General features: G+C 35.9%; 1 protein-coding gene across 1 annotated transcript; it reads left to right on the top strand.

Annotated features, from left to right (window-relative positions):
- Positions 1 to 4058: 4058 nt before the first annotated feature.
- rab21 (RAB21, member RAS oncogene family) lies at positions 4059 to 19865 on the top strand. Its single transcript, XM_030150938.1, has 7 exons — positions 4059 to 4532; positions 12919 to 12978; positions 13061 to 13168; positions 13742 to 13805; positions 16417 to 16471; positions 16611 to 16699; positions 18363 to 19865. Exons 1-7 carry the CDS (start codon positions 4386 to 4388, stop codon positions 18500 to 18502), a joined length of 663 nt encoding a protein of 220 aa, XP_030006798.1. The 5' UTR covers positions 4059 to 4385; the 3' UTR covers positions 18503 to 19865.
- The last annotated feature ends 695 nt before the right edge of the window (positions 19866 to 20560 follow it).

Raw genomic sequence — 20560 nt, 5'->3', positions numbered from 1 at the left:
GCATCATTTAACCCATAAAGACCCAAACATCCACTGTCTACCAAAACTATCTACTGATGTAAACTGTTTAATACCTGCTGATCCATTAATTCTATCAATACATATAAATAATTGGTGTAAAATGCAGTTTTTCATCTTTTCATGGTCATCACCCATTTGGACTTTCAGAGGCTCCGTAGTGAACGTGGAAACACCGTCATCTTCTACAACATTGAGTCACCAGTAAAACCCATGGAGCTGGATCAATGACAGTGGATGGAGACACTTGTTTTATGTTCAGTTAATGATAGATTTAACAGAAAAAAGTCACTTTTTCTTCAGTTTTCTTTGTTATTGGCATAATAACCTTCAGTTTTAATCTGAGCTTTAATGAACATTTACATGATCAGTGAATTTAATATAGAAATAAAACTGATTTTTACTGGAAAAAACAAAAAACAAAAAACAAAATATAGAGGATAATATTACAATAAATGGTGACAAATCACACTTAAGAGAAGTTCACTGCAGAGGGTCTTTATGGATTAAACACACGGCAAGAAAAAAAAACAAAAAACAAATATATTAAAGAGGCTAATAAAAATAAAATATGAACCAGAAAATTTACAAGAAATTGATCTCAACAACCAGGAACAACACAAAACAATCCTATCTACACTGTAAAAAAAAAGTGTAAATTACAATAATTGCAACATTTACTAAAGGTAGTTTTGAGAAATATGAAGCTGAATTAAAGATATCCAAATAATATATTGATAAAATCAAGATTCAAACTGTTAAAGACCTAGAGCTATTTTTGTAGTGACTTGTAAATACATTTTTCTCTACATTCAACCTTTTTTAAGTGATTTTCTGGGTGACCCTTTATCATTACATAATCTGCATTTTGTGCATTTCCAGTGAAGATCACCAAATCTAAATATATTTTCTTCTATTTAATTTATTGATCATGTATTTTTGATAAAAGCACAGGATACATTCAAAGGTTGTTATATCAAAACAGAGACACCTGGAGAAAAAGTGACTTTTCTAGCCAAATATATCATTAACTAATCATAAAAACATGTCACAGCCACTCTAATTCATCGAACAACAGTACATGGGTATTACTGGTGAATCAGAGTTGTAGAGGATGAGTCTTTCCATGTTCACTATGGAGACTGTAAACATCCAAATGGATCATATCTGATGTTGATGAAAAGTTCAGAAAGTGTATTTTATCTGAATTATGAAAATGGATCAATAACATCAATGGCTCAACAGTTATTAAATATTTTAGATCAGTAGATGCTTTTGGGGGCTGATGGTTGATTAGCCTACCTGTTTGATTTTTTTTTTTTTTTTTCTGTAAAGAAATATCTAACACATGATATTTCATTTATTATGAGCTGTTTATGCAATTTATGTAAATGTTGGGAATGTGACAGAGGTTACTGAGTGGAAATGAATAAACTGAGGCAACAAAATATCATAATTTTAAAGGTGTAGTCATCCCTGTTGGATTTTCATTTTGTAAAAGCGGGCAGTACATCACTTTATTAGTTAAACTGATTCCTGTGTTGATCTGTTTGCTGGACCAACATCAGAAATCCCCAGCAGCGCCCAGGGTTGTGACAGGCACGCCGACCCTGTCATCATGTGACACAGCAGATAGCAGCACCACGGACAGACCTCTCACTCTGCTGGGGTTTCTGAGCATTAACACTGTCTCCTTGTAGGTCTAGATCACAGGTGTCAAACATGCGGCCCAGGATGAATTAGTGAAATGCAAAAATTACACTGAAGATATTTACAATCAATGGCGTAAAAAGCATTTTAATTCAGGTTCCACATACAGACCAATTAGATCTCAGTTGGATCAGGTCAGTCAAAGAGTATCATAATGACTTATAAATAATGAAAACTGCAGATTTTATCTTTGTTTTAGTGAAAAAAAGTAAAATTACATGAAAATGTTTACATTAACAAACTATCCTTTTACAAAAAATATGAATAACCTGAGCAAATATGAACAACCGGAAATGTCTTAAGAGAAGTAAATGCAATTTTACCAATATTATACCTGGTACTATATGTTTTGTGTATTTGTAATTGCAACGTAAGTTGTAATGCACATGTGGAAATGATAAACTGAGGCAGAATATTGTTAAAATTGCACTTGTTTTTCTTAAGACATTTCAAATTGTTCATGTTCTTCAGATTTTTAAGGAAACGTTGTAGATGTAAACATTATCATAATGTAATTTCACTTTTTTCACTGTTATTATTTTACTGGTCCGGCCCACTTGAGATCATATTAGGGTGAATGTGGCCCCTAAACTAAAATGAGTTTGACACCCCTGGTCTAGATCAAGGTTGTCAAACTCATTTGACATACAGTCCATTGGATCTCAAGTAGGCCAGACTGGTAAAATAATAGTATAATAGCATATGAATAAGGACAACTCTATTATTTCTCTTATTTTTAGTGTAAAAAAGTCCAACTAAAATTTTTGGGAAAAATTTCGTTTTGTGCACAAAATGGCAATACACATTCTTTAATTATTCAAATAAAATGTTTATGTTTTTCATTAAAAAAAATGTGAGTAACCTGAAAAAATTGAAAATTCTTTGGAAAAATAAGTGCAATTATAGCAATACTAGGCCTCCACTTATCATTTATACATGTGCATTACAGATCTGATCTACAAAGGCACAAAACATTTAGTAACAGGCAGAATATTGTTACATTTTTAGAGTTCGCAGTTTGGAATTTGGAACGAAAATGAGTTTGAAACCCTTGACTGTTAATGTCTTCAGAGTACTTTTTGTGCTTTGAAAATTCATCCCACAGGCTGGGCCTTTGGCTGACTGGTTTAAGCCCACGGACCGTATGTTTGACAACCCTGCTCTACATGAACAGCAGCACTTTTCAACATGTTTTAAGTATTTTTGGTTGTTTCATTACTTACCTGTGGTGCTTCTCAAAATCAGCCTTTGTTAAAAGATTATTTGTGTACTTTTCTCTCTATTCATCATCTTCTGATTCTGAGTCTAGATGTATTATTTCTAGCTAATTATACTCACTGGTAATCGTGCAGCTTTTGATTTCTGTATGTAAGTCTTCTGTATCCTCTTTTCTCTGTTTGTATACTGTTTACTGCACAGGTGTCAAACATGCGGCCCGGGGGCCAAATCCAGCCCACCAAAGGGTCCAATCTGGCCCGTGGGATGAATTTGTGAAATGCAGAAATTACACTGAAGATATTAACAATCAATGGTGTAAAAATAATTTTAATTCAGGTTCCATACATACACATATAAACTAATTAGATCTCAATTGGGTCAGACTAGTAAAATACTATTATAATAACCTATAAATAATGACAACTACAGATTTTATCTTTATTTAAGTGTAAAAAAAAAAAAAAAGTAAAATTACCTGAAAATGTTTACATTAACAAACTATCCTTTTACAAAAAAATGTGAATAATCTGAAGAAATATGAACGTGAAATGTCTTGACAAAAGTAAATGCAATGATATCAGTATTGTACCTGTTACTAAATGTTTTGTGTATTTGTAATTATAATGTAAGTTGTAATGCACATGTGTAAATGATAAACTGATGCAGAATATTGTTAAAACTGCACTTGTTTTTCTTAAGACATTTCAAGTTGTTTAACATTATTCAGTTTTTTTAAGGAAATGATGTAGATATAAACATTATCATAATGTAATTTTACTTTTTTCACCGTTCTTATTTTACTAGTCCGGCCCACTGAAGATCAAACTGGGCTGAGTGTGGCCCCTAAACTAAAATGAGTCTAACACCCCAGGTTTACTGTGATACTGCTGCACAAATGTGTGTTTGCAGGGCTGAATAAAGAAGTATTCAACCACCTGATAAATACAAACACAAAGCCCCAGAATCATGTTTCATCTGCCCATGAAGCCTGCTGACAAAGCCAGTCCACCCAGAAATGCCTGTTAAAGTACATGGGAAAAATAAGTAGGCTGGCCCTTTATTTTTAAAGATTCCGAAAGAGTGGTACATCTTCTCAATAATAGACAATCTTTGACGGAGCTAGCCGGCTAACTATAACTAGCTCAGATAGACGCCATTAGTTCAGGGAAAAGCAGGCAGTCGCATCAGGTTGAAAAGGGTATTAGCTCGCAGTTAAAACAAAATATCTGACATTTGTTGGCGCTTATTGATAAGGTTCAGATTCACGTATGCTGTCGATGTGTTTTTCTCATAATTTTTAGCTCTTTTTCTGAAGTCGGAAGCTGATGTGAGCTACGCAAGACTTCAGTTCCGAGGGGGTTAGCATTAGCAGCGCTAGCATAGCAGTGTTAGAAGCCGTTTGTTTTTGTGCTTTTGATCCGTTCAATAAATTGCCTGCCATGGCGGCCGGGGGGACGGGCGGCAACAGCAACAAAACCTACTCGTTCAAGGTGGTGTTGCTGGGGGAAGGCTGTGTAGGGAAGACGTCGCTGGTGCTGCGTTATTGCGAAAACAAATTCAACGACAAACACATCACAACTCTACAGGTAAGAGTGACAGGAAGCTGCTAGCTGCGGTTAGCTGCCGCCCTGACAGCTAAAGGAGCTGATTGTTTATGTGGAAATCAAAGCGGACGGGAGGGTGGGGGTGTTTGGTCGAGGTGTGTGTGTGGGGGTGTTTTGTTGCTGTCACTCGGGGTGGACGCATGTTTGGCTGCTCAGTCCGTCCCGTGGGAGCGGAGTTGTTGCGAAATCGAGGTGTTGTGGCTGAAATAGGAGCTGCTCGTCTCGCCGGGATTATCCGAGGTGACAGAGGAGAAAGTCAGGAGTCCCGTGGTCTGTGTACCTGCCGAGAAACACATAATCTGGTCTGGCTTTGAGTTCCACCCAGCTCAGCCACGGAGAAATGAGATACACAGTATTACTTGAAAGCAGCTGACCATTCTGATTTATTGTTTGTTGTGACGTTACTGTAGTAGTTGTAGATTTGGAAAGAAATCATAAGCATAGAATCCAAACATCAAAGCCAAACGGTGCAATTTGTCTCTTAAGTAATATTGTAATACCAATAAGTATAGTAGCTGATGATGTGGAAATGCATTGTCTCCAGCTAAATTCTATCTGAACAACTACAGCACCTTAGTCCCCCTAAACTCTGGGCAAATGCTTGTGTTCCTTCTTTTTTTTATCACTTACAAGGAAAATATCAATTTAACACTTTAGACTCATTATTAATTCAGTTAGTTTGACAGTTGTTAAGGTGGTTAAATGATAACTTACCATTATTTATTCATAAGGCCCCAGCGCTACTTTTGTGACAGTTCCTAAATGATTTTTTCTCTATATTTTGGCCAAACTGATTTATCATCTATTATTGTAATATTATCTTAAGTATTCTGTGTTTTTTGTTTGTTTTTTTTTTCAGTGAAAATCTGGTATTTGCCCACAATTAATTCACTGATCATGTAGATGGTCATTAAAGCTCAGGTTAAAGTTGAGGGTTACTATATAATAAACAGAGACAAATGAAGAAAAAGTTCCTTTTTCGCCAAATCTCTCATTAACTGATCATAAACCCAGTCTCTCCATCCGCTGTCATTTATCAGACTCTATGGGTTTTAGTGGTGAATCAATGTTGTAGAAGATGACTGTGTTTCCACATTCACTATGGAAACTCCTAACATCCAAATGGGTCGTATGTGATGACCATGAAAAGATGACTAAAGGCATTTTACACCAATTATTTACATGGATTGATACAATTAGTGGATCAGCGGGTATTAACCCTTTCATGCACACTGGTCACTCTAGTGGACAGTTATTCTCCAGCTGTTCTCTAGTATTTTCATTGATTTTGTTGTATTAGTTCCATATCAGCCAATACAGTGGACACTTACGCACTATCCCATAATACACTGCAATTCATACTGTTACTGTAACTTTGCTGTTATTGATAAACCTGATCTGCAGTAACATGTTTGCTAATTGTTATTAGACTGCAATTAAGTTTTGTTTTTTGTTTTTTTAATGAAAAGTTGTTGTGTTTTGTTGTTCTTTGCATATTATTTGAGTAATAACTACTATTATAGTATGTTAAAATGTGATAAAACATCAGATTAGCAGCTATATTATATATATTATATATATATATTTCATAGTTTTCACACAGTATGACATTAAATGCGTGTTTCTTTGCTTCAAAAATGAAACGCATGGTGTTCAGCTGAGTGGATATTTTTGTAACTCCATGAAAAATAGGTTCATAAAGAAATAAAAAAAAAATAATAATAATCACGTTTTTTTCATGCCTAAAGAGCAATAACAACACTCAGGAAAAAAGTCTTGATTAAGGTTCTCATAATTCATGCATGAAAGGGTTAAACAGTTATATCAGTGGATGGTTTTGGTAGACAGTGGATGCTTGGGTCTTTATGGGTTATTGAAATGTAAGACAGTAGTGAAAATGGCTGTTATGATTTCAATAAGCTTAGAGTTAAGTATTTATTAGACTTTATATTCATATATCACAAAGAAAAGCATAAAATTCTCACATTTCAAAAGCTGCAACATGTGAAATTCAAATCATTTCATCAAATAATTTCTTTAGTTTTTAACATAATGGTTAAAAGTAACACAAATCTTTTCCCAGTTTTTCTTTTAGCCATAAAAAATGAATTCACACTGATGTGATTTACTCAGTCGAGAATGCAAATCAGCTGTGCACTTACAGGTATGACATAAGAATGTTGATGCTTGAACAGCATGTAAAGGTTCATCATGTCCTGCAAATCTGTAGATGAAAAGGTGAGCTTTAGTTGTAGCTTCATGACTTTTAACACACTAAACTCTAAAGTGATTAATTGAATGGAGAATCTGCAGAAAACACAATGTAGCCTAATAAATAATCATTATTTGTGGCTGCATTTCAGTTTTTGTCTCATTAGGTAATTTAGGCCTTAGCAGTAGAATGTGGATGGAAAATATGCAAACAGGCTTTCATATGTATCTGTATGTATCTGTGTGTGTGTGTGTGTGTGTGTGTGGACGTGGCTTTGTTTGCATATTGCACTCTGAGCCAGCTGCTCTGTGGCTCTGTTTTGGTTGTTTATCAGCCCTGCTCAGGTTACTCACTGACTCTAGGTTTAGAGAAATGAAAGAAAAGAAGGGGATGGAATCAAGAAAGGGTGATGCAGCATTTCCATTAGAGCAGCCAGTGATCCAGCATCTGTAATGACTTACAGCCGATCTCCCACTCAGTCAATCCACCATATCTGTCTGAGAAAACCTGGGAGCTTTACCTCAGCATCAGTCAGGCCTGCTTGTGTAAGCTGCCGTTGCATTCAAATACCTCAGAGTGTGTTGGTTGCGTCAGTAGCTGAGCTCTTGCGTAGTAAAGCTGGAGACTGAATTTTTTTTTTCTCTCTCTCTTTAAAGTTGATTTATTTTCAGGGTTAAGTGTCTCTACAATGGAAGGTGCTAGAACAGTGCTTTCAAGATTTTCCTTTTTTAAGTCCCTGTATCTGTAAATCCTGGCTCAAACACTCACAAGAGTAATACTGATGATCATTTCCATGGCCCTAACGAAACTATCCAGTATTTATCAGAAAGGGCCAATTATTACATTTACTATGCACTGGTTTTTTGGATAAAATCTCAGAGAACACTCATTACTTTGCTCACTCGCCTATTTTTTTCTGTCTCTTTAAAAAAAAAGAACCAGTGCTTATAAGCCCAAAAATACCTACTTTGATTCCGATAATACAACTAAAAACTATAAAGCATGTTTGAGAAACTGCAGCTTTGTCATTTAATACTTGAATAATATAGTTAAAACTTTTCCCTGTTGCTCAACTACTTGTTACACCATCAAAGAATATTGTCTGGTCTCTTAAATGAATTCCCACGGATTCTTTATTATTGCTCCATGTGTAGTGACTGATTAATAGATAAAGAAGATCGTGGTAGCTTGTAATTTTTTTATGAGTAATGAATGAAGGCAGAGTTTCTTTCACATTATCAGAATTGTGTATACCTAGTCAGAAGAAGGGGATGATGGGAGGTGGGTATGACCACTGTGGGAACCTTTCAGGTATTGTAGACCGCTTCTTTTTGAATGATATCACAGTCACATGGTGTTGAACCCCCCTCAAAGAGTTGTGCTCATGAATTACAGTAACATGCATTTACTTATTTGTCAGATGATAAATGGTTCTATGATCGCTGATTATAATAGGAATTTTCCCATACTGTTATGAGGCTTAGGCGCACAGGAAAACTTCTCTACTGTTCTTGACAGAAAACATGTCATATAAGTCCTAATAGTCAATTTTCTTTTTACAAATAAGTTCATGATGTAGCTGTAAAATTGGAATTATTTGCTGACTATATTAAAAGTTTGTTTTAAATTGGCGGAGGGCTTGTGTAAATATGGTATATATTAACTGTAAACTGTCAACTTTGATTGTTTTCCCCCTATGTTTGATTTACTTTTAACCAAAAATCCAGGCAACACAAAATATGTCCTTACTAGATATCAGCTTAACCAGCTATTGGTGGACCTGTCGTCACCACAAACCTTGTGAGAGTCTTCACTCCCCTTATTGGTCAAGTCTGTCTGGGCTTCTAGACAACAGCAGATTTCACTGAAAGAAAAGTGAAATTTAAGTTTGCTGCAGTTTGTTTGCTCTACTTAATCACAAAATGCCCAACACACCTGATGACGAGCGTTCGTGATGAGAGTGTCCATGGAGATACACCTCGTAGTTGGATCAAATCATGTTCTACTTCAACCAAACTGCTTTAGAGTTTTTTGGAACCAAACTGAAAGCACCAGCTTTACAGAGTCCTGGTCTATTTGTTGTCATCTCCGCGCCAGCATGGATACAGTGATCACACCTGCCCAAACAAATCACACCAAAGGGGAAAACACTACTACAGTTTAACAGACCAAAGCCTGCAGGTTGAATGCACCCTTAGCCTTCATCAGCTCTGAAATTGTTCAGTAAGTGGACTTAAACCTGCGGCAGTTGTGAGATGATAAAGTCATGACAACAGAGTTCAGAACATCTCCAGAATTCGTTGCCTAGGGTGTTATTGTGAGATGAAATGACTGAGCTGGAGTAGCTCAGTCAGCTGTTAATGGTTGCACAGGTCAGAACAATGAGGCTGGTTTGACCTTGTCATGTTGTGCAGTTTGGGAAATGTCAAGGGTCACTTCAGAACAGGGGGTTAACTTCAACAAGGAGCACATTTGTTGGGTTTTCTTCTTGTTAATGTCATTGTATCGCAGTCATATCATGAGGTTTTAGCCAAACCACCACCCCACACAAACACTTCCGTTGCTATTGACTGAGCGCTCATAAACAGGGAAACCTAGATTCACCGAGATTGGATGTTCAGTAATCAATATATCACTGAATAGATTGACTAATGTATTAATTTAGGTACTTTGACTTACATGTTCACTTCAGTGATTATAAATACAGTCATTCCTAACAATATATAAAAATAATATGTAAATTTGTACTTTTGTCATATTCTGTAGGGAAGTAATGAATGAGCCATCAGCTCCTTCCTGTTTGAAACTATCATTATATCAGCTGTTGAAAATCCACTCTTATTCTCTTTTGCTTTACATGAAAATCAAGTGACAAATGTTTCACATAAATGGTATAAATTGCTTTCCATGGAGATGATGGTGTTAAATATAGCATCACTCTCAATGTTGATAGGAGCTGTTGTAAACGTTTGTAACTCTGATGATCTGTTCATACATTTTGAGCACAAATGCTGCATTATTTAATCATGGGACCATTCAGATTGGAAAGGGATTTACATATTTTCTTCTCTCCCCCCACTTTCCATTCAGAGAGTACCAGTGTTATTTAATTTAGTTATAACCTTTCCATATGCTGCTGTGTTTGTTGACAACACTGTTATCCCAATTGGTAACCAAGTGGTGTATAGTGGGGATTTTCAAGCTTTGTCAGTGATGTAATTATCTGTATTTGACGTCATTTATTGTGATCTAGATATTAATCAAGTATAAAATCGATTAATATCTTTTTACAACTGCACAGTACTCACCTTTATTGAGGTCAGAGTTCAGGCACACACCCAGTCAGCTGAGCAATTTCACACACTGTTTCCCATGTACTTTACAACCACATACTTTTCCCCTCACATCCTCTTTGATGAATCTTTGTCTGTCTTTCTTCCGCTCTCTCACATCTTGAGATATTGAAGCATTCGTCTTGTTAGTGTCACTGACGCTCACTTTCCTGCTGTGACTGATAGATTAGAAGTAGCACAAAGTGTGGAAAAGTACAAACGTTTACACCAATGACTTTGACCTTTGGGCTCTTATCAGAGTTGTGTTCAACAGACTGTTGGAAAAAAACTCACAGTTAAAACAAAGCACAGAGGTGTTGGCCGCAGATTGTGACACACTTTGCAGAAATTCTCTGAAGCTCTTGCAAAAGATTGAACTAAATGCACCAATTTATACCACAAAGTTGTGCAATAAAAAGATGATTGCTTTGATTATGATTGAAGGCTTTTTTCCATCTTAAAATTGAAGTTTGTGATAAAGCATGTCTAAATGTGTATTCATAGAATTAATGCAGAATTGACACAAGGAAAGTATATTTCAGTTCAGATCATGCTCTTAATCTTACCTTTTAAGCACAGATGCTTCAGTAAAGCGACTTCAGTAAATCCACCAAGGCCATGAAAATGAACTGTCACCTTGAAAGGTGTATTTATTGTGGCACTAACAGAAGTAAAAACAAAAAATTGAGGTCTAAAGAGACAGTTGAACTAAGAAGCATCAATTCAGGACATCAGCCTTGAATGAAAAAATGTAAATGATAACTTTCAACAAAAATCTAATGTGTGCCACTGTTAATGACTTTCAGAGGTCCAGTAAATATGAAACATGAGCAAGGAGGGTTTCTGGGAGAGTTGAGAATATTGAGTGTTTTTCATTCCAAAGGAACCAATGGGCTCAGTCATAGTTTAAATTAGGGACGTAACGATTACCGGTATAACGATAAACTGCAGTAAAATTCCTGACGGTTAGTATTACCGTTTAAATTCTAATTATCATGATAACCGTGTTTGATTACCGCACTTTGAAAGACAGAGAGAGAGAGAGAGAGAGAGAGAGAGAGAGAGAATATCGATCTATCTATCTATGAAAAAGAAACTAAATTCAAACTTGATGTGGAAAAATGGTCAAACAATGTCCATAAGGTGCCATCTTTAATGCACATTTGTATATTTGATGTTTACATGTTAATATTTGAATGTTTCTGCCACAGAAAGTACATTGTGCCTATTATTTTATTTGTTTTTGTTTTTTTCAAAGTACAACATGGTTAAATAATTTCAGTGTGTGTATAAATACTTTTTGAACATTTTGACCACAATTTCAACAATACTGCGATAATAATGATAACCGTGATAATTTTGGTCACAATAACCCTGATACGAAATTTTCATATCGTTACATCCCTAGTTTAAATTGAGCCACATACTGAAGCAGACCAGTCTCTTTACATTATCAGGTACCAACAACTGTTACAGTTATGCTCAACTACACCTACCTGTCTATGTCTGTATACAAGGGTGGTGCTGCATATTAGTCATTTTTTTAATTTCCAACTGTAGCAGCTAGCTGCTTGAGCAAATGTAGCTAGCGTGAATACAACTTCACTGCTGATCAGTAAAAGAGCTTCACTGCAGAGAAGATGTTTGATTCGGTAAACAGGGATGTTGACATTACACTACTGACAACTGTTGGTAAATAATAACAGTGCTTTTTGAAGGAAAAACTACTGCCATTTGTTTTGACAATGCTGATGTGTTTTATAGCAGGTGTGAAAGATTCAGGATGATTGAATCATGGCTATTACTAATATAATATTCATAATTGCATAGTAATTAATGTATAATTGCACAAAAATGAGAATTTCTGTGTTTTTGTTTAGGTAGAATGAACTGTGCATATTATATATATTGTATTATATCTTTCCTTTTTATATTATAGACTTCCTCCTATTCTTTTTCAGTTTTATAGTGGGTCCCATCCAGTGTTTAAGGTTCATTAACTTCATATCCCCTTCACTAAACAGCCCAGAACCAGCAAAGTATAGGCTGGATCAAATGAGGGTCTTGTTTTTTGTTGCTGCTATGGGGGGGGGGGGGTGTATTCCGTTGGATGACTAAATATCAGTAAATTACTTTAGAAGTGAAAAGGTCAGAGGTCAGGTATTCATGTTTTATCAATGTGATATCATCTTACTTGAAACAGAGGAGAACGATGTGGTGGAGTTGACACATTTAGTTCAGAAGACACATGACACTGTTTAATTAAAAAAAAAAAAAAAAAAAAAAAAGTAAATATAAACCTTCTGAAACATTGATCAGTGGATTTGCCGCTCAGTCATAATTCATGCTGTTTGGTATGTTACGCCACTTAACTTGATGAATTATTGATTGCTGTTTCTGAAACCTGATACTGTGCTTACACTAGTGCTACTAAACAGACTAAAACAGCCACAGGTATCCAGAAGAGAAAAAGTACCAAGAAAAATATGTAGGCAGTGGCAGCACCTAAACAATCCCTGTTCACAAACTGCAGATACACGAGTGCTGCGGCCTCTGGTGTGCTCATGTATACGTGAATATGGTGTTTATTTTTATATAATTGAACTTAGACACACAACACAAACAGTGTTTCGATGATTTTCATCGTGTTGAATCCAGTTCAGATCAAAAATAACAGAAGTACATTTCTCTCACTTTTGCTGGTCTTACGTGTTATATTGTCATGTTATTGTGGGTTGTTTGTGGAAAGCACTTTGCAGCTGTTCACAGAAGTTTAGGATCATTATTGTTCTTATCATCATCTTCATCCTCCTCTGATCCACAGGCGTCCTTCCTCACAAAGAAGCTCAACATCACAGGAAAGAGAGTTAACCTGGCCATATGGGTAAGAGACTTGTTTCAGTGTTTCTTTCAGTCGTTCTTCTGCCTTCACTGCTCAAAAACAAATACAAATGTCATCTCTGCAGGACACAGCAGGTCAGGAGCGTTTTCATGCGTTAGGTCCCATCTACTACAGAGACTCCAATGGAGCCATACTAGTGTACGACATCACAGACGAAGACTCCTTTCAGAAGGTGAACCAAAGGACCTGGGACTTATATTGGATTGTTTTTGATAGCTTTTATTTCTCTATATGTTCTTGTTCCCTTCTTACTCATTTTATTATTATTTGAGTTTTAAGCCTTTTTTTAAGTTTATTTATTGCAGTTTGACAGATACTTAACCATGTACTCAACCTCACAACTCTTTAAAGCCCTCCTAAGATATATATGGTAATAAAAAAGTATTAAATTATGTAAAGTAGTAAAATTATGACATTTGCAGATATTTAAGGTGATACACACCAGGGACCTCAAAAAGATGAACATATAGAGTATAATACAAATTGCTGTTGTGTTTATTAAAATACTTTTGAATTTTCTTTGTAGTCAGAACATGACAAAGTTTTGAGAGTCAGTGAGTGCTAGCTCTACATTTGCTGCATTACAAGACAGAGAAACAATAAACAGTGAAATTTATTTTGCCTTCTAGAACAGACTCTTAATAAATCATCAAATACAAGTCAAGGTTCTAGGTTAACTGGCTGTGAAACCTCTTTTAAATGTGTTGTCATGTTATTCCTACTAACCTTTTTTTCAATGTTTCAGGTGAAAAACTGGGTGAAAGAGTTGAGAAAAATGTTGGGGAATGAGATTTGTTTATGTATAGTAGGTAAGTTATCAAGGTTTACGCAAGACATTTGCACCACAGGAACATCTTTGTTCTTCTCTTCCACACATCCTAATGTCTAAATGACAGAATGAGGTGACTGCCAAGGGTTCACAACATAACATAGGAAAATATTTTCAGATTTTCAGCTACTCTAGACCTCTAGAAGATCCTGAGCAGTAGGAAAAATGACACAAAATACCATGGATAACATTAACATGTGGGTGCTTCTATGAAACTGGGTTCATTTTGGTACCTGGCGCTTCTTAGACCCAATAATAAAAGAGAAATTTAGACATATTTCCCCCCAGGATGTACCTAATGTTGACCTCAGATAAATGCAAAAAAATTATACTCTTGCTCTGAGCCATCCCAAAATGAAAAAGTTTTTAATAAAATATTGGGGCCAAAAAATAGGACCAAAATTGGGACATGCAAAACTACCTACATGTCAGTGCATTTGATCTGGAAAACAAGGCTGTAAATGGTCTTATATAGTGCTATAAATAAAGACGCTGTTTTAAAAAACAATGATCCTAGTGGTTTTTCTAATCCAGACATGCAGGTTTTTCATGAATCTGTCTCATTCCAGGTTTTGTGTGTAACCCATTGTGTCCACTGGCGTTACAGGTGGAACATGCCCAGTTAAATACATATAAATCCAGAGTGCTTTTGCAACAGCGGCCTTTTTTTTTTGTTAAACACTCTGCCTTGCATATTTACTTCGATTCTCAAAATGTACCTTTGAGAGAAGAAAAAGATACTTGAAGAAATAGTAACGCGTAATTTTCATGTCCTTTTTGCCATTGTTACACAGATTTTTGCATAAAAATAATATAAAAATGTGTTTTATCTGAAAAATAGTTTTGTCTTTTATCTCAGTAAATATTTATTTTTAAAATAGACCCAAAGTGCTTCCAAACTTGCTTCATAACATTAGTCTACATATGGTTAGAATTTTTAGCCCCTCTGTCCTGTTTTTAGGGCCCAGTTTCATAGAAGCACCCATGTACAAAGAAACTTCCTGGGCTAAAATGAGAATTCTCCCTGATGTGTTTTCTGCCTGATGGAGCCTTTATTGAGATCCACTTGGCTTCATGAAATGACAGAATTTATGAAGGAATCAGTTTGCTTGAAACAGTTGCAGAATGGAAACACTTTCCATTGTGCAGCGTAGTGAAAATAAACCACTGAAATAAATCAGAATAGCTTCCCTTTTTAAAACAACATCTTGGCTGTCCGTAGTGAGGCTGTGACGACTATTATTGCATTTGAAAATATCACAAAGACAGTAAATTGTTGGTAATCAATTGTTATAAATTCTGTTAGTAGGAAGGGTACACAGTTCATAGCTCTCTCCTGTCAAAACACTACGTGGTAATTTGCAGAGCTTCTAGTAGTGAGCAGTCTAATACAATGAGCTGATGTTTTTATGTCATGGTAGTACAAAATATGTGAAATTCATGTACGTTAGGACATTCAAACTGGTATACTGATTCATGTGGTATTGAGCAACACTAGGACAAAACATGTAAAAATAGCCAGACATGAAGATTATGTCCAAAGGTTTGTTTTTCCACGATATGCACCCTGACCTCCTCCCACTAAGCATTTGTCCCTGTGTGCTGACGTCACCAGAGCGTTGAGAGATTTTACACGCACTTATTCACATGACCCCAGAGGTCACATACATTAGCGTCGCCATTTTAATCCCCTTAAGCAATTGACCAGTATTGTCTTTTTTTCTGGTGAGGTCAGGCTGTTTTTTGTCACCTTTGAGAACAGCAGAAACGAAATGTACAACAAAAAACTCATCAGCTCACGTTGTTGTTTTGTGTCATGGAAGCTGAATATTTGAGTCTGGACTGGTCTTGTGGCCCTGGAGGATAAATACCCAGTTTTCTGTTATAATGTTTTAACTGGATTATGTTTTCTGGCGCCATGGCCATCATGTGTTTGAAACAGTTTATATTCAGGGAGTAACAGTTACACAATCTGATGTTGGAAAATGTGATTTTGATGTTTTTAATTAAGCACAAAGTCACATGAGGACATTGTTTAAATAATTTTTAGGACAAGGAAGTTGGAGGTTCTGTGTGCTGTTCTCAGGTTTGCTTGTATAACAGGTTAAGTAAGGTGACACATTTTATTGCCAAATCTAATGTCAAAGTAGTTACATTTGTAATAAAGCCTGAGAACATCCACAGAAGGAAATGCAGATTGTTTTTATGCTCTGCTGTTATGTGGATTCACATTCAGATTCAGTATGGATCAATAAATTGATTTCTAAAACAACTGGAAACAGAGAAATATGTTGATTAAAGATTTGTTTAAGGTGCAGCCCAAAATATAGGAACAAGGTTAAAAAGACATGTAAATGTGTAGATTATGTCTCCAGGTGGCTTATTTTTTCCAAAACCTGAGGGTTTTCTTGTTTCTATCAGTAGAGACAACCAAAAAGTCACCACTAAAACCACATGATAAATGACTGCTGACTGCAATCCAGCTCTCACTGGTTATTTTGTTTGGTCTTTTCAGCAGTTTGATAAGTAACTAATATTTTTCTTCAAATATCAACATGGATTTTTACTGATCCTGATTGTCTTCTCTGCAGGTAATAAAATTGATTTGGACAAAGACAGACATGTTTCAGTGGAAGAGGCTGAGAGGTACGAAAGAAATTCGACATTCATTTTTCCAGTCGGACTGCTTCGCTGTGCTCAAATACAACCAGATGGTGATGATCTCTGATTTGTATGAAAATATTATGGTGGTCAGAGAATAAAGCGTTTGTCTCTGTTTGTGTAGTTATGCAGAGTCGGTGGGGGCCAAACACTACCACACATCAGCCAAGTTAAATAAAGGCATAGAGGAACTGTTCTTGGATCTCTGTAAAAGTAAGACCCAACACACACTTCAAACACAAACTTCTCTGTTGAAATTTACCAAAATATGAACAAAATGGTATGTGTGATGATGAGGAATGTATATTGAGTTGTTTTTAAATTACGTTATAATCTGATACAGAGGTTTGTGTCTCTTCTGATGAATTATTGTTGTCGTCAGATTTCTGCAACAGAGCTCTGAGGAAGAAAACTGACTGTAGCGTGTTTTACTGCATTGAAAACGCAGATTAGAGGGAAAAACCTACAAATATAAATATGAAATGATGGATTATGGGGCTTTTCCACAAGTCCACTTGAGCATTACATTTTACCCAGTTGCACGCCAGTTAAAAACAGCTGGCAGTGCCTGTAGTTCATCCTGCTTTTCAGCATTTCAACACACCACATGAGCATGAAGACACAATACATTTATTTTTAGATTCAGGTTGACTTGCTTTATGAGGATGTAACTTTCTCTGATTCCCACTTCCATGAACAGACAAAAGAATCATCATGTTTGCTTCATAAATAAATGTGTCTGCAGTACTTTGAAAGCTCTGGAGTCATTACAGTGGGGAGTCTTCACATACTTAATGTACAAATGGAAGGAAATATTTCAGGCGCCTCTGGTTCCTGAAGTAACATTTCCAATTACTTTTTCTGTAGGTGATGTACGTAACATACCTGCCTGAAAGAAGACATGGACAGTATTTGAATAGATAAGAATCATTGTATTTTTGGGTATTGCCTTTATTTAACAAAATCTGTAGAGAGAGAGAGACAGGAAATAAAGGGGTAGAAATAGGACGAATGACATGCAGTGAATACCTGGTTAAACAGAACCTGGGCTGCTGTGACAAGGCCATGGCCTATGTCAGATTCACTTTACCATATGAGCCACCAGGACACTGTAGACATATTCATACTGTGGACAGTATTCATCTGTCAGTCAAAGCAGCCACGATCTTGAGCCTGTAGAACCTAAGAGGAGTTATATGTAGTATTGATTTTTCATACATTGTGAATCCCAGCAGTCATATCTACATAAACCTTAAAGCGGCGTATGACTTTTGTCACCAATTTTTCATCAAATCCATAAAACCTGAGTCACAGCCTAAGTATCATAAATCTGTAAGTCTGTCTGTGATTACTCACCCGGCTCTGTTTGTAAACAAATGGACTGTTTATGGTGGAGTACACTTCGAAATTGTTCACCGTGAAGGAAGAGATTCAGGTGAGTAATCACAGAAAGACTTAACGGATTCATGATACTTAGGCTATGACTTGGGTTTTACAGATTTGTTGAAAAATTGATGACTAAAGTCATACGCAGCTTTCATCTTATGTGTCCACACACTATATCACTCACTGAATATAGTGTGAAATGTCACTGACTGCACTAAAGATCTGTCTGGAATCACCCAAACAAAATTCAGACCTGTCAGTGTTTAATCTGAAGTGTGGAGCAACAAATGGCTTAACGTGACGTAGTAGACCTTCAGGTTTTACACTTTGGTGCCGCCTATATTTTTCAACCCTGGATACTGCAGATCATAACACCATGACTTGAATGCACTTTTAGCACAATGGGCTAGAAAAAGATGTTAATGTAACTCTGTCACCTCCTCTAAATTTGTCTGATTAAATGTCATCTCAATTTTTTTTTGTTTTTTAGGGATGATGGAAACAGCACAGGCTGAAGAGAGATTGAAAGGCAATGGAGCCAGCCAATCAGCGTCGAGTAGGCGGGGCGTACAGATTGTCGACGATGAACCACAGGCCACACCTGCCGGGGGATGCTGCTCCTCCGGCTAACACACACAAACACACGCACAGATACAGACATATACATTTTCTCTGTCATACATGTGTGCATTCATAATATTCACACATAAACATTTAGCAGTGTTTCTGTTGTCTGGTCAGTCCACTCTAAAATCCTAAAAGAATCTGCCTCTGCTGCTAAGGAGCATGGGAAATTTGATTTAAATCAGTGTAATCCCTGTTCCCACCAAAATTAAAAAATGCTTAGGTTTGAGTATCACTTTGATTATTGTAATTTCTTATATAACCACATAACAGAAGTTTGAAAGCAGTGAAACTAAAAACAGCCTCAGAGCAACACTGAACATGTCACGGCTCCATTCTGCAGCTGCAGCTCTGTACCTTTAATATGGAACAGTTTCATCAGTCAGATTTACCACAGCAGAGATTTATTGTGTTTTTGTTTTTTGAGGGGCAGAACATGTATCCAAACATAAAGCACTGCATTAACCATTAATCTTAATATCTATCTAAAAATACACGTCTTCTGTTTTTTTTTCCAAACCTAAGATGAGATGACAGCAGCTTGTGGGGCAACAGCTCCCCACGCTGGATGAACGTCAAAACTATTTGGGTTTGCTGCTGCAGGTTTATTAAATTAAACTGAAGACATTTAATCATTAATAGGAATTCTATTGAAAAAAGAAAAATCTAACTCAGTTTCCAAATTTCACATGGTTACTATTTGCTCTTGTATCTAAATTAAAGTCCACATTTGAAGCAAATCAAATTAGAAAAGGAAGAAATAAATTAAGTTGCAATCTAAGCATGTCTGTTTGCTGGAAAAAAAAATCTGTATAAACATTGATCAGTTTGTGTGTTTATTGCAGTTGACAGCTGTAATCTTCAGGAGATTGTTATTCAGTATTGTGCAGCTCCTCTTCCTCAACACAATGGATTTATGAAACACTCAAACATACATGTACACACTGACACGCTCATCCTCCTGCTCATTATCCCTCAACAGACAATAATAAAATGCATGTTTGATTTCTGTAAAACGCTTTGTTTTAAAAAAGAAAAAAAAAAGTAATAAAAAACTGAATTGCTATTATTTAATAAGTTATATTCATGTGGCGGTGATGGAAATCTGTACGTTTTCTCTCTGTGTATCTTGTTTCCACTCGGCCTGTATCTACATTAATCTCTGCTTACTGAAAACTTGGTGAAATGACCATTGACATTGTACAGAAAGCTCAATGAAAACAAAAAAACACATATTGAACATTTTATTTGCCTTTAAAACTATGGGAAACTCTGCACACATGGTTGTAGGAGGAAAAAAAATAAACCATGTACTGTTTCTGCTCATCCTGGAAGACCTAAATGTTGATTGAAGAGGTTAAAAAAAAAATCAGCACACTTTTTGGAAATGTAATTTTTTAAACTGTTAGTGTCAAAAGTGTTTTGTAAAGATAATGGAACAATTATAACAATTTACACAATGCATGAAGGTGTTGCACACATTGTCATTATTTCATATTATTAATTATTTCACTGCAGTGAAAGAAGTAAAGGACACGTTAGGGTGGAAGTTAAAAGTGCAGTAGTCTGTGGAGATGATAAGACAAATTTGCACAATACCAGGGCTGTTTAATATTTGTTTTTTCAGTTGACTGTTTCCTTCATATACTAAGTAATATATCTATCATACGGTAAAGATACACATCAGATCTTCACTGGAAATTGCTGTTGGTCAATGTGTTGATTGATTTCATCTCTGTTTCCATTGCAGTTGGTTGCATTGGTTGACAGGGTTCTGACCAATAATGTAACTTCTATGATGTTTCAGAATCTTCAAGCTTGGGACTGGGACTCAAAATCTGTCTTTTTTTTTTTTTTTTTTTTTTAATATGGGAACGACTGTTAGAGATAAATATATAAACAATATGATAGAAATGTTGACCACATGGTACAGTGTGAAAACTAGAGAAGAATGAGGTGTAGTAGATGTAGCAAGACCAAAACGGCCTAAAAAAACCCCAAAAAACAAAAAACTGAAAACAGAAATTATGTAATTGATGCAATAAGACAAAAACATCATTAAAC

The sequence above is a fragment of the Sphaeramia orbicularis genome, chromosome 12 (genome assembly GCF_902148855.1).
Source record: "Sphaeramia orbicularis chromosome 12, fSphaOr1.1, whole genome shotgun sequence".
NCBI lineage: Eukaryota > Metazoa > Chordata > Actinopteri > Kurtiformes > Apogonidae > Sphaeramia > Sphaeramia orbicularis.
Note: the sequence above shows the minus strand (reverse complement) of the source record. Positions and strands in the feature narration are given on the sequence as shown.